General features: G+C 37.0%; 1 protein-coding gene across 1 annotated transcript in view; it reads left to right on the top strand.

The window, feature by feature from the left end:
- The first annotated feature begins 781 nt into the window (after positions 1 to 781).
- The window catches only part of LOC132121165 (uncharacterized), a 52175-nt gene continuing 38540 nt past the window's right edge, over positions 782 to 14416 (top strand). The window contains exons 1-2 of the mRNA XM_059530349.1: positions 782 to 946; positions 13677 to 13778. Coding sequence (XP_059386332.1) covers positions 13721 to 13778 — 58 coding nt within the window. The 5' untranslated portion in view covers positions 782 to 946; positions 13677 to 13720. The remainder of the gene's footprint in view (positions 947 to 13676; positions 13779 to 14416) is intronic.

The raw sequence follows: 14416 nt of genomic DNA, 5'->3' as shown, positions 1-14416 counted from the left end.
GGCAATTTCTTTTATTTTTTTAAAGCCAATCTAAAAAAGCTGAAAAATAGCTGCTCGCATAAAATTCAAGGCATTGATGTTTGCCTACAAAACTACCACTGGCTCTACATCCATTTACCTAAATTTGTTACTTCAGACTTATGTGCCTCTAGAAGCTTGCGTTCTGCAAGTGAACGTCGCTTGATTGTGCCATCCCAAAGAAGCACAAAGTCACTTTTACGGACTTTTAAATTAAATGTTCCCTCCTGGTGGAATGACCTCCCCAACTCAATCCGGACAGCTGAGTCCTTAGCCATCTTCAAGAATCTCTTCCATCTTTATTTGACCCTCTAACTTTAACACTCACTATTCTAATTCTATTCTTTAAACAAATCTAACTACCTTTCTAATCTTTTTGTATTCTATTTTCTTTTCATTTATTATGCAATTTTATGTGTATGTGTGTATGTGTAAAGATCTCTAACACTAGCTTGCTCTAATCTTTTTTTTATTCTATCTGTTTTCTTTTTATTTATTATATTATTTAAAATCCCATGCTACTGTAGGTGTACTGTGTTAACCTAACTGAGACTTGTTATAGCACTTATATATCATTGCTCTTTTTGTTGTTTTTGATTGCTTCCACTGTCCTCATCTGTAAGTCGCTTTGGATAAAAGCATCTGCTAAATGAATAAATGTAAATGTAAATGTAAAAACAGCTGTTCTGTCACACTGACTTGCACAATCATGTGTTGTAGTTTAGTTTACATGTCAACAACAACAAAAAATGTTTGGCTCTGGTCATATCATGCTGTGATCATACAGTGTAAATGTTCTGTGTAAATTCTTTTTTCCCCATTCCAGTGGATGTTTCCTCTTAAACGCAGGTCTGGGACACATTTAAAACCAATGCCAAGTTCCTACTAACCCACAGCAGGTACAAGAGTCTGTTAGAAGCTGTCTGAGGTAAGTCAGATCTTTTTCTGTTAAGCTACATAAGCTTTATTCTAGGTTTTATATTTTATTTTAGTCAATTAAATGAGTCCTTCCTGAATAAAAGTATTAATTTATTAAAAACAAAAAATTATTCGTTACGAAGAATATTATCAAAGTATCCACCAGATCCTCGAGTGAGTAGATCATTTGACTGATGGCATGAAAGGTTCCTTAAAATAGTGTATGTATATGTACACACTGAAAAAATGGCAATGGGCAGATTGTTGAATTTGCACAAATGCATTTCGTATTTACTACATGATTATTTTATGTTTCTCATCTAAACATATTTTAGTCTTGTGCCATTCATTTAATGCTGAAGGATGTTCAACCTTTTAGAAATAATCATGTTTAAATGAAAGAAATTAGTTATGTTTTCTCTGGAAACTCCGCCCCCTGCGAACACGTCACGCAAAGGTAACTGCTCTTCTGCTTGCCAGTCCACCATTTTCTCTCTCGCTTTGGAAGGTGGAATCTGCAAGTTATCGTGGTGGAACGTTAAACCCTGAAGGTAATTAATATTTTGAACTGAAATGTCATTTTAGAAACAGTTAGTAGTCCGTTTGAACGTATTTTCACTTGGGTAAACGTTTTTATGTAGTTACCTTACTGATTTTATGGAAAGGCAAAAGTTAGTGCGAATGTTAAACGCTGGTTCGCGTTAACGGTAACAGCAACCCCTGTTTTACATCATGACTTGTATGAACGTTTTTCAAATTGTGCAAGTTACAGTCCTTAAGGCATATGTTTTCGTTTTTTATTCTGTGTATGACAACTAATTCGCGTCAGGGAGGGATGGCGCCAAATACTTTTGGGTGGGGGAGGGAGGGGATACTTACAGAACGTTAAAAGGCCGTTTGGCTGAACTGTATAATATTTTAAACTTGATCAAAAAAGAAAATAATTGTTATTCTCCGTTTATTGCGAATTCTCCTTCAAAGAAAGTAATTTCACTTGACGCCTTAATTGCAACGAATGGAAAAATCCTGTCAGGGAGTGAGTTGAGCCAAAGGGGTGGGGGAGGGGATGTTACAGAACGTAATCGACTTAAATTGGGAAATACTGAAATCTCATAAAATGCTTTCCACACTCAAATTTATTGTCATATTTCAAATCCTCACAAAAAATCTTACATGGTCTTAAAATTGTGTTTTATGCTGGGAAAAAAGTAAAATGTAAAAAAAAAAATGCTTCAGGTTGGCCCAACCAATACCCATGCGTGACTCAGGACACTGTTTCTATGGCAAATGAAGCCTCTAGCTCCAGTTGCAGTGACATGCTTGGCTCTCTAATGCTGCCTTCACGTGCTATCGAAATTGAAATAAATAATAATAATCATAATTTTGTGTGTCACATCTATGTGTGTGCGCCTCTGCGGCTGTGCGCGCGAGTATTAGGAGGCGAATTCTCTTTTGCCTCTTCCAGCCCAGGAAGGGTTTAAAATCTATTGAATGTGTAATCTATCAAAACAAAACTGGCGGTTAAAATTGCAATTAATCCGCAAATCACATGCGTGCTGAAAGCCTAGTCAGTACGAATCACGGATAGACTACGATCTGTTAAAAACTAATGAAAGCTCATTTTAAGACTTATTGTCAACACTGTTACAATAAGAATTTATCAGTTTTTTTTTTAAGTTAAGAAGGAAATTGCTCAATTCTCTAAAATCCTTAACTAGCCTACCTCTGGGGAGATGTTATTGCTTTAAAACTAATGCATTATTTTTTATATTTTACAGAGATCAGATTCATCTAGTCAAGTGCAATTTGACTGGCAAATGCTCTATAGAAGTGGTGAGTATTTTTGTAAATCTACTGCAAGTATATTTGATTGCTTTTTTCTATTTTCAGTATTTCTCTCTATTAGGGCTGGGTAAAAAATATCGATTTCTTGATTTTAATTGATTCTAATTTTTACGAACCGATATCGATTCCTAAATACCAGGATTCCTGTTTTCAGTTGACGAATGAATGGAACATTGTAGCGCACATCCCATCCAATAACTCACAATAATCTTTGTGCTTTGTTATTATTGATATAAAAAAAAAGTCTCAGATTTCAAATACGTCCGTCTTCTTACGAAACCGCACCCCGAGCCTCCGCTGACTGCGCGTGCATTTCCCCAAACGGACAAGGCATTGACACGCTCGCCATTGTACTATTCTTTGAAACGACAGGGGGCAACTCAAGTAATTGTCCTCTAAACCACCAGGAATCAGCGGTGCGGTGAGAAGTAAGAACACGCGTGACAATGTTTATTTTAGTACATCCACAAATATCACACTAGAAAAGAATCGTGCAAAAGTAAAACCCAGTAAACCTTGAGATTATTAGTAGAACAAAATATATGGATATGAGAACATGTACAGCTAATAACAATCTGTTAAATGTTTTCTTATTTCACTAAACATTTCGTTAAGTTTCGTGAACGTTTTTATTAATATGTTAATTAAAAAGACTTATAATGCTATTGTAGGCACATTTTGTAAATATAAGCAACTGATTTAGATGTGCGAACTGGGTGCCGGTGTGATGTAAATATATGCACCATATTAAATATTCATTATAATTATTTATGTTCTTCAATATTTAATGCATGTTTGAATAAATCTGGCAAGTTTTTATGACCGCCACCAATGCAGAAAAGTTGCCATGTATTGTACCTGATGTCCAAAATAATCGATATTGAATCGAATCGAATTGAAAGCTTGTGAATCGAATTTTGAAATTTGTGTCAATACCCAGCCCTACTCTCTATGCAAATGTTAAAATTGATTATTATTATTTTTTTGTCTCTCTCTCTCTCTCCAGTGAATGTGGCAGTGTAAAAGGTGCTCAGTAGCAGTTCCAAGTAGATTGGCATTACTAAACCATTATAAACTCAAACATCCACACTTTGGACGTACAAGCCATTATCCATGTACGTATTCAGAATGCCCATGCACATTTAAGACATGGAATGCTTTAATTGTACATCAAAGTAGAGTGCATTCTACACAAGAAAGTCAGACACTAAAAGATTTGTCTATATTCAGCTGCCACTTATGTTCATGCAATAACCTAGCAAATGAAAGGGAGTACTTTGTCCATATCAACTCGCATCTGAAGAAAAATGTAAATGTTAGTTGTATGTTTTCTGGTTGTAGTTTTCAGACCTGTATTTATGGAACTTTTAAAGCTCACAAGAGTCGCAGACATACACCTCACACCCTAGCTGATTTTAAACCAGGTATAGTGAAAACAACTACAGTAGCATCTCTGTCAGTAGATCATTCCCTTCCTGATGGTCTAGATGAGGACTGTATTGAGGAGGACTCATCTGGTACATCCGTTAACTGGAATGAGGACAAGGCATTCTCAGGTGCAATTGAGCAGCAGTTTGCAGCAGCCTTACTGAAGTTGGAATATTTGGTTCATGTGCCAGGCACAGCTATTGATGAATTCTTACAGGAAGTTTACCACTTAATAAGCTCTGCATCAGTCCCAGTATCTAGAAGTTTTGTAACTGATATCTTAAAGCGCAACAACATCCAAGTTGCAGATTCTGTAGTTGAAGAAATTACTACTGCAATTTGTGCATCTAACCCTGTTCCAAAAGCAATTGAAAAAGGAGGCCCTCTTGCTACTTCATATCAACGCAAACAATATTACAAAGAAAAATTTAGTGTTGTGGAACCAATTACCTACATACTTGATCATAAAAAGAAACGATCCTTTCAGTATGTCCCAGTGTTAAAATCATTACAGCAAATTTTAAATAGAAAAATCATTCTTGACAAGGTAATTGAAAATCATAGAGGGAAGGAAGACATTAATTTTGATCCATCTTTTGAATACACGTCCCCTAAAGATGGTTGGCATTTTAAAAATAACTGCTTCTTGAATGCTGATGAGTTACGAATATCACTTTGTCTGTATGTGGATGATTTCGAGACTTGCAATCCGCTAGGCACCTCTAGGAAAAAACACAAACTTTGTGGTGTATATTGGATATTAGCAAACCTTCCACCAGGATCTCACTCATCTTTATCATCTATTTATCTAGCTGTGCTTTGCAAAAGTGATGATGTAAAAACATTTGGTTATGACAAAGTTTTCGAACCTCTTCTGAAAGATCTTAAAACTCTGGAGGATCACGGTGTGTATGTCCCTTTATTAGGTGCATCTCTTAAAGGTACAGTGCATAGTGTTGTGGCTGATAACTTAGGAGCGCACAGTATTGCTGGCTTTACTGAGAGTTTTTCTGGTGATTACGTATGTCGGTTTTGCACAGCAAAAAGTTGTGATATTAGGTTTCACTGTGTTGCATCTGGGTTTTTTAGCCCGAGAACTCAAGAGGTCCACTCAGACCATGTTAAAATAGCTTATGAGAACAGCAAACAGTGTTTTGGAGTTAAACGAGAGTGTGTTTTTACCAAAAATCTGACTCATTTTCATGTTGTCTCTGGTTTTCCCCCTGACATTGCTCACGACATATTTGAGGGTGTTGTGCCGGTTGAACTTGCTTACTGCTTGGCGTTACTGATATCAAAGAATTTTTTTACACTTGATGACCTAAATAAAGCTATATTGTCATTCCCCTATAAATGGTCAGACAAAACAAATAAGCCACATGTTGTACCAAAGAGTTTCTCAGGTCGGAAGACTATTGGAGGCAATGCCCATGAAAATTGGAGCTTGCTGAGGTTGCTCCCATTTCTGATTGGACATTGTGTGCCAGAAAATGAACCAGCATGGCTTGTATTGATGGATTTAAAAGATATTGTTGAGCTAGTAGTTGCTCCTGTGCATAATGATGAATCCATCTCATACCTTGAAAGTAAAATAGTGGAACACCGACAGAGGTACTTAGAGCTGTTCCCTGATGTGAGACTTCTACCAAAACACCACTATCTTGAACACTACCCTCAGATGTTAAGGTATTTTGGCCCTCTAACGGCTGTCTGGACAATGCGATTCGAAGCCAAGCATGGTTTCTTTAAGAAGATTGTGAAACACACCAGTTGCTTCAAGAATATACCTTTGACTTTGGCTTCAAAACATCAGCTGATGATCGCTTTCCACATCAACTCACCATCCTATGGTAAATCTAGCCTAGATGTACCTAATGTGTCCACAGTCCCAGTTGATGTGCTGAAAGATGAAGTGGCTTTGGCTATTAAGTCTAAATGCCCTAATACATGTGAAGTGCATCTTGCAAAGAATGCAAAAATTTGTGGCATAACCTACAGCAAAGGTATGATAGTTGCTCATGGATCAGCAAGTGGCTTAGCGGAATTTGCTGAAATTATTCAGATGTGTATCATCAATGAGAACTTGTTCTTCATCGTGAAAGTGCTGTTGGGGTGGTACAATGAACACTATAGAGCCTTTGAACTGAACCTGTCGCCTTCAAGAGAAGTCAAGCTTTTGGCACTCAGTGAACTCACTGACACCTATCCTTTGGCCGATTACATGGTGGGATCAGACCGTATGGTGACCTTGAAAAGGCATATCCTCTTAAAAGGTTGGTTAATTAACCTAGTGGCAATTAATTTGTTTTCATGTATTTTTGGTATATGCATGCAATATGTTGGTTAAGTTTGGCCTTGAAGAGATACAAAGTCATAGTGTGCATGCTGACAACTAATTTCAAGGGCTCTGTCTTAGTCTGTCATTGACTTGCTAGACTTGTATGAGCATGCCACTTTATATTCTCAGTATATTTGTTGTTGCATATTGAATTTAGGAGTTATTGTGTAACAAATCAATTTAACTTTAATTTACTAACTTCCATGTGGGCCATGTTTTTTTGTCTTTTTCAGGCACCAATGTAAATTTTCAGGTTGAATTTGAAATGATGTAGAGCTACAACTAGTCATCTGTTTGGATGTAAATGGTATTGTTTTAATGGTTTTAAGAAAGAAAAAAAAAGATATAGGGGTTTTCCCCCACAATATTTGACCTCTTTGGTAGTAAACAACAAATTGGTAAAATAATAATCAGTTTAATGAAAATAATCATTAGTTGCAGTCCTAAAATTATTACTGTTTGATTTCCCGTTCTATATAGCTTAGTTATTTGAATTGACAAACCTGCTATCTCTACATACATGTTAACATTAGAAGAAAAAATGAAGATCAACAAATTAATAGGCCTTTATCACAGTGTGCGTCGTCACTTCCAACGGCGAATAGTAGCATAAACCGACTCACGGTCTAGTCGCAATGTAGCAATGGCAGCGAGTACAGTGAGGAATTGTTGTTGCATTCCTAAATGTTGTAATAGTTTGTTTTCGGTTGCGGGCAACACTTCACAAAATCCGACTTACGATTGGCTGTTGACGAGTAGTCAGATTTTGTGAAGTGTTGCCCGCATACGTACTCCCTTTTAAAACTGCAAAACGTTTGCCTTCATCCCGCCGAATAGCATGAATCCACATTTTCTTCGCTTTTTCATCAGTCGGAAAAGAATGCAAACTGAGATATGACTGTTTTGTAGAACTATTACAACATTTAGGAACAAAACAATTCCTCGCTGTGCTCGCCACCATTGCTACAGACTAGACCAGAAGTCCGTTTACCCTACTATTCGCCATTGGAAGTGACGACACATGCACTGTGATAAATATATATATATATATATATATGCAAAAAAAATTTAAAACCTAAATCTTTTTTTCATCTTCACAGATTGAGACAGACAATGACGGCCCCAGCCATTCTTAAAGTGATCCTTGGAGACAACAGCAGTCAAAGAATGAACTTTCAAAATGGACTTCCAGGTTCTCTCAGTGAACTTGTTACCGAGGTACAAAGACAATGTGGCGTTAAAACTAACTTTAGGCTTCAGTTTATGGATGCACTATTTGGAAACGAGTTCATGAACCTCATTTCAATTGATGAAGTTCAGGACAGAGGAACAATCAGAATTATTCCCATGACAGAGGCCTCAGCTCCACAGTGTGCTGATATCCCTTCAACTTCAGAGACTGCTTTCTGCCATCCCTCTTTGGATGAATCCTTATCCATGTCTAGTATGTGCCTTGAAACTGACACACTCTCCACAACAGAGTTAGAGACATCCAGTTCTAGACAATTTTGGCCCACTGTCTTCCGTGTCCCTCAGTTGTCCTTTGATGCAGAGCTGAAACTTGAGCGAGGCAATGCAGCATACAAAGAGAAGGGTACATTTCTTATTCCCGATCCTAAACTGAAGTCGAACATTCTTGAAGGCCTGGTTCAAGAAATTGTGAAATATAAAGTTTATGTCACTGATAAAGAGTTTAACGCCGTTGGGGAGGCCCTCACCTCGAAACATCCTTGTTTAACCGAAAAAGGCTCCCTGACAGGATATGCTGGTTGGAAAGCTAGCTTAAAGAATAAACTTGCAATTTACCGCACTCACTTGAGGAAACTGGGATGCCCTGAGGTAGTTGTAAACTCTGTTAAGCATAAGCCAGAGGGCAAAACAAGTGCTGCTTCTGCCATCAAAAGACCACGGCGATCGGAAGTTAACTACTGCCCCCCTCATCCCACCGGAGAATCTGATGAGAGCCTTGAGAATCTGAGAGTGGCGCTTCTTTCAGATGTGAAGAAAACCAACAACAGGAAGGTGATTGGGATAAAAATGGACAAGACATTTTCATGTAGAAGATTTGAGGTGGTTCGTGACACACCCATGATCCAAGACTTCAGGGCAAGATGGCCAGCTCTTTTTGATGTAAGCGAGGTATGTCTTTAATGAAAACTGTTAATGCTAATAGTTTTTAACCCTTTTTCAGTGTATAGCTTTACAAATTGCGTTTCAACTGTATTTTGAAATGCATTTATTTATTTATTCTCTTTTCAGATAAATGCTGAATTTAAGCGTATTACCACCATATCCCTACAGTCCAGATTTTTGTCACAAATTGATTTGCTGTCTGACAAACTTCTAAAAGTCTTTCAAAAGCGAGGAGGGCAGATGGGAAGAAGACTGCAGACCATCATGGAACCCATGGCTCAAGTATGTCAGGATTTGCTTTGTGTATACACATTTTATTGGGGAAAACACTGATATATAATGGAGAACTGGGGCTGGTTGCACCATCTGGATGCACACCCAGTTGTAAGACTAGGTTGTACGTAAAAGCATATTAAGTCAGTTGGGAATAGCAATATGGCCACTCGAACACTTCGGGTGGCTTAACATCGTGCTTTTTTTGAGTTTAGGATTCCATGAGCAATCCAGTCATTTGTATAGATCAGTGGGGGTAAAAATGTATTAAAAAAAACCTCTGCTCTGCTTGTCACCCATGGCCAGGATGATGATGTCGATATAGGCCGAGAGTGTATTATCAAGGGGCTCTGCGTATACCTCAACGAGGACCCAGACAATTTAGTGAAAGAGTATGTGGTAAGTTCAATTTATCTTAAAAAAAAAAAAAAGCTCATTAATCAACCTGCTAGTTAGATAATTGATCAGTCCCTTTCACAGGATTTTTTTTTCACGGTTTAAAATGACTGAATTTGCTATGAAAATATACCACAGATAACACGTTATTACTTTTATTAACCATTGCAAGTAGGGATGTTCCGATCAGGATTAATAAGTAATACTTAAGTGCTCTGTTGAATGTCAATGCTCTGTTTTTTTTTTTTCCTCAAACAAGTAATACTACATTTTATTTACAGTAATGCTATAGATTGTGGTTTTAATTGAGAATCAAATAAAAAAGCACTACAAATATTTTTACAATTTAATAGGCCTTTAAAAACAGGCCTTATGGAGAACACTATCCATATTATGATTAGGGCTTTGACTTTTGCCCAAAAATCATATTCGAAGTTCGTTTGTATATTAAAACGAATATCCGAATATATTCGAATATTTATTAATAATATTTTGACCATTAAAATGCCTTCTAACACAGTCACGACTTTTTTTTTTATTTATTTTGATAAAAAATCAGACCCTGGATTAAACACAAACAGTATGCTTTCGACAGGTTTTATCCACTATTCTTATCAAAAATAAATAAAATAAGCCAGTCAGGCTAAGTAGGCTACTGAAAAGACAAAATAAATAAAGTTATGTCCTATTCGGTAGACCTCAAAACAAGCACATCCCACCAGCCATTATGGCCCATTAACAGATTGTTTCCCTCACATATTCTACCAGCCAGCCATTACCATAGAGGCCATTACTGACACATTGTTCAGCGATCTGACAGCAATTACCAAGAGTAGATTTCGAACTCCTCGTCAGACGCGATTGTCGTAGGCGCTGGTGCGCGACCATTGTTTTTTTGTTTTGTTTTTTATATATATATATATACAAAATAGGCGCTAATGTCTGTTTGTGGAGGTGCGCGCCATAGACGGTGCGTGCCGCAGTCTGCAGATCTAGGCGAAAGTATAAACAAGGCTTCACGTCACCTACTGGAGCCCAGATGGCCAATAATAGCCTTGCTAATGAGCTCGCGATTCACAACTTCACCATGCGTGAAAAAGCCTCGCAATCTGAATCGAAAACAACGTTTACAAGCAAACACATTTACATAAAATAATGCCCATAAAAGGATTGAATATTAAAGGCTGCCTAATATTCGTTCAAATATCATAATTTTTTTAAATATTCGAATTATATTCGAATAACGAAGTTCGAAGTCTAAGCCCTAATTAGGATACTCTGGCTTATTAAAGAGCCTACAAGATTTAATGTCAAGCTGAACTAGGGGTGTGCAATATGACAATTTTTGATCGTGGATGATTAAAATGTCTCCACAATCTGCTTCTGAAGAAATATCGTAGTGTCGTGCATGCTGCTGGCGCCTCTGTCCCAACATACTGAACAACACAACGTATATTCACATTAAATGTTAACGCAGAGGAACGGAACACTGCAGTTCACAAAAGTTCATAATTTGCATGTGCTTTAATGCCTTGTCGGTTAAACATTTAATTTGCGCACTGATGCACTGTTCTAACGTGTGAAGCTCACGCACTAACAGCCTGTCTAATAGCGCCTGGATACTTGACTAAGTTATCTTTCGAGTCTTTATTGTGCTAATACGGTCAAATACACACAAGGTTAGTTCAATTGCATCCTCAATTTTCAATTTTACTTCACAAAGTGATTTGTGTGTGCTTGTGTTCACCTGTTCAGGAAGTCGCAGTGACATAGACAGTTACATTGCAGTTTAAGTTTCAAGGGTGTAAAGCCTGTTTATGCCATTAGGAAATTAAATTTGGTCAAATAAATGTTGTTTTAAAATAAATTTTCGTTTAAAAACAGTGCTCATTCATCAGTGTATTACGTTACCATTAGAGATGCACACAAAGGTTGAATTTCCAGGTATGTCCCTCTTTGGCCATTCGAACGATTCACTCGTATGTATTTTAAATGGCAACTTATACACTTACGAGAATACTTAATTAGTTGTTTGAAGTGATAACACATTAATGAGAACATAATTTTGGAAGAACAAAGTTTTTTTGGCAAAAAAAAATCAACTTAAACTATTACACATTGTTGCTTTAATTACTCGCGTCTCAACTCCCTCTGCTATTGTATGCTACCGCGACAAAGCACGTCGGTACATTATTATTGGTTATGGTCTGTTACTGAACTGATACCAAATCGTCCTTGTCTGCATCGCGATGCATCGTAGAAACAATTAATTTCGACACCCCTATTGCATATGGACGTATATTTTGAGAATTATTCCACATCGTCAAATAGCATGTTTTATTAAGTTAGGTGCAAAAGATACTAATAAAGTTTCAGAAAGGACAGATCCAACAAACCATTCTGTGATTATCCATCTGCCTGCGGTAAGGTTGCTGACCACTGCACAATTGGATATCTTGGATCTAAACTTGTAGGACTACCATCCACAATCCTAGAACTGAGGTCTATCAGTAATCTGTAATCAGTCATCTGTCTTTCTTGGTCTTGTATGGTTATGTACAAGTTCAAATTTTTCATGATATCTACATTATTAAATTATTGAAATTGCATTTGTTTGAATGTTACTAGAGCAGTGCCCGGTGTTCTGTCGAATCTTATTTTGTCTGTGCATTCTGCAGGATGGTGACGAAGACTTCCAAAAATCAACAGAGGAGACCACAGTGGGAATATACATTCTCAAATTGCGTGACAGATCAGACGACATCGGGATTGTCCTGGAAGGCCAGAACATCTTACAAGGCTTAGACAACTTTGCATTAGCTACAGCAATGCTTTTTGGCCTTATGTATGCCTTGAATCTGAACTACCCACCAGAAATGAAAAGTACATTTGAGGTACTGCAGAAGATAGTCATGGAGCTGGATGGCTCCACTCTATCTAAGAAAGCACAAGTTCTCAGAAACAGACTCTATGAGTGAGCTGTTTCCATGGTCTATTGGTTAAAAGGACACTCTGATAGGAGTCAAGGTATGCTTTTGACTACTTGATACTGTTCACTTCTGTAGGACATACATAAAAATGAGTTGTACTGTTCAAAGAAATGCATCAATTTGACATCTCATATGATTTTAAAATTGAAAACAAAAATGTTATGTTTTTGACTACTTGATACTGTTCACTTCTGTAGGACATACATAAAAATGAATTGTACTGTTCAAAGAAATGCATCAATTTGACTTATGATTTTAAAATTGAAAACAAAAATGTCAAGGTATGTTTTTGACTACTTGATACTGATACTTTTACTCTACTCCTGTTTGACGGTGTATTTGTCTTTATGTTTGTTTTGTTGCAGTTTACTGTAGGAATGGTCATTACTGTTAAACTTTTACACAACGTGTTTGACAGTGCCTTGTCTTTGACTTAAAGTTATGAGTAAATTAAATGAGTACTGATGTGCTGTCATTGTTCATTGACATTTGTTCATGGAATCTAAGCTATTTTTAACTTCAAAAATGTTCTAATAGCACTTAGTGTAAAAAAATGTAACTTTAAAAAAAGAATACAGCGATTTGATTTAAGAAACGTGTTTGCTTGTCTTACTGCTTTTAAGCTGTACAGTAATGTTGTTAATGTACTTAAAACTAGTGGATGTAAAAAATACATTTATAGATTAAAGTCAGTTTATAGTATTCTAAAACCTAATCAGGTTAGTTTTATTTATATATGAATGGAAAAATATGAAAATCATGTTTATTTAACATGCCCAAATTATGTATCTTGAACATATATAAATCATGTTTATTTAACAAGCACAAATTATGTATCTTGAACATATATAAATCATGTTTATTTAACAAGCACAAATTATGTATCTTGAACATATATAAATCATGTTTATTTAACAAGCACAAATTATGTATCTTGAACATATAAAAATCATGTTGCGTAAACCTAACTTTATTATGTGCAACCGATGTACATATTTTTTTTATGTTAATCCAACAGGTTTTTTTTTTCAGTGCATGTATATAACACTGTGGTGCAAATTAAGGTGCATATTTACATTAGTAGCCTACATACAGTAGTGTATAGTGTAACATATGAATGTACACAATTTGTATACTGTAATTAATCTTAAGGTAAACACCTAGAAATAAAGATCTACTGATAATTGAATAATAATTTTATATTTTATATTAGCTGTTTTCATACGGCTGTGAATGAATCATCTGATTTCTATTAAAGCTTTCATTGAGAGCCATTGGTTTATTTTATTTACTTTATTTATAATAATGCATTATGCTTTAACGCTGTCTGATTACAGAAGAAGGACTCCTACATTCTGTTTTTATCTCTGACGTCATCATCATGAGATTGTCTCCAGTTTCACAACATCTGCTGGTGTTCATATCAGTCCTGTCACTCAGTAAGGCTTTGACCTTGATTGAACTTAAAGTGTAACTAAACCCCTGCTCAGAGCCTGACTCCACCCACTGACAATATATGAAAAATGCTGAAAAGTGGGCAGAGCACAGCGGAGATAGAGGGGACGAACCTAGGGCGGGGCTGAGCGAGTGCAGCGTGATCCTGAGACTCGCAGTGACGGGTTGATTGACAGCTGCTGTCAGAGACGCTAAAATGGAGAGTGACTGTAATGACGCAAGTAGCTTTGCAACAGAGCGATCATTTGAAGTAGAGGACTTTTCTCCCCCACTTTTACCTGAAGTGGAGGGTGTCGATGTGTCTGTTCATATCAATTCGAGCCGCTGGTTCAAACTGCGGTCTTAACTCCCTCACCGCATCGCTTTTCAGCGCGAGCTGTGTGGAGAAGCCCATTTCCACCTCCATTGCGTTGGAGAAGCAATCCCGTGTAAAACGCAGTTTGCACACTCGAGCTCTAGGCGGGAACTTGCGGTCTTCCAGGCCAAATGCATGCAACCACTGGCGCTTAATTTTGAAGTCTGCTGGTAAACTATGCAGTCCAGCAGTGCTGTAGCAACCAGCAACACACATACGTACCATCCTGACCACTGTACTAATTACAGATAAATCTACGCTAACTTG

This window comes from Carassius carassius, chromosome 39, assembly GCF_963082965.1.
Source record: "Carassius carassius chromosome 39, fCarCar2.1, whole genome shotgun sequence".
Classification (NCBI taxonomy): domain Eukaryota; kingdom Metazoa; phylum Chordata; class Actinopteri; order Cypriniformes; family Cyprinidae; genus Carassius; species Carassius carassius.
Note: the sequence above shows the minus strand (reverse complement) of the source record. Positions and strands in the feature narration are given on the sequence as shown.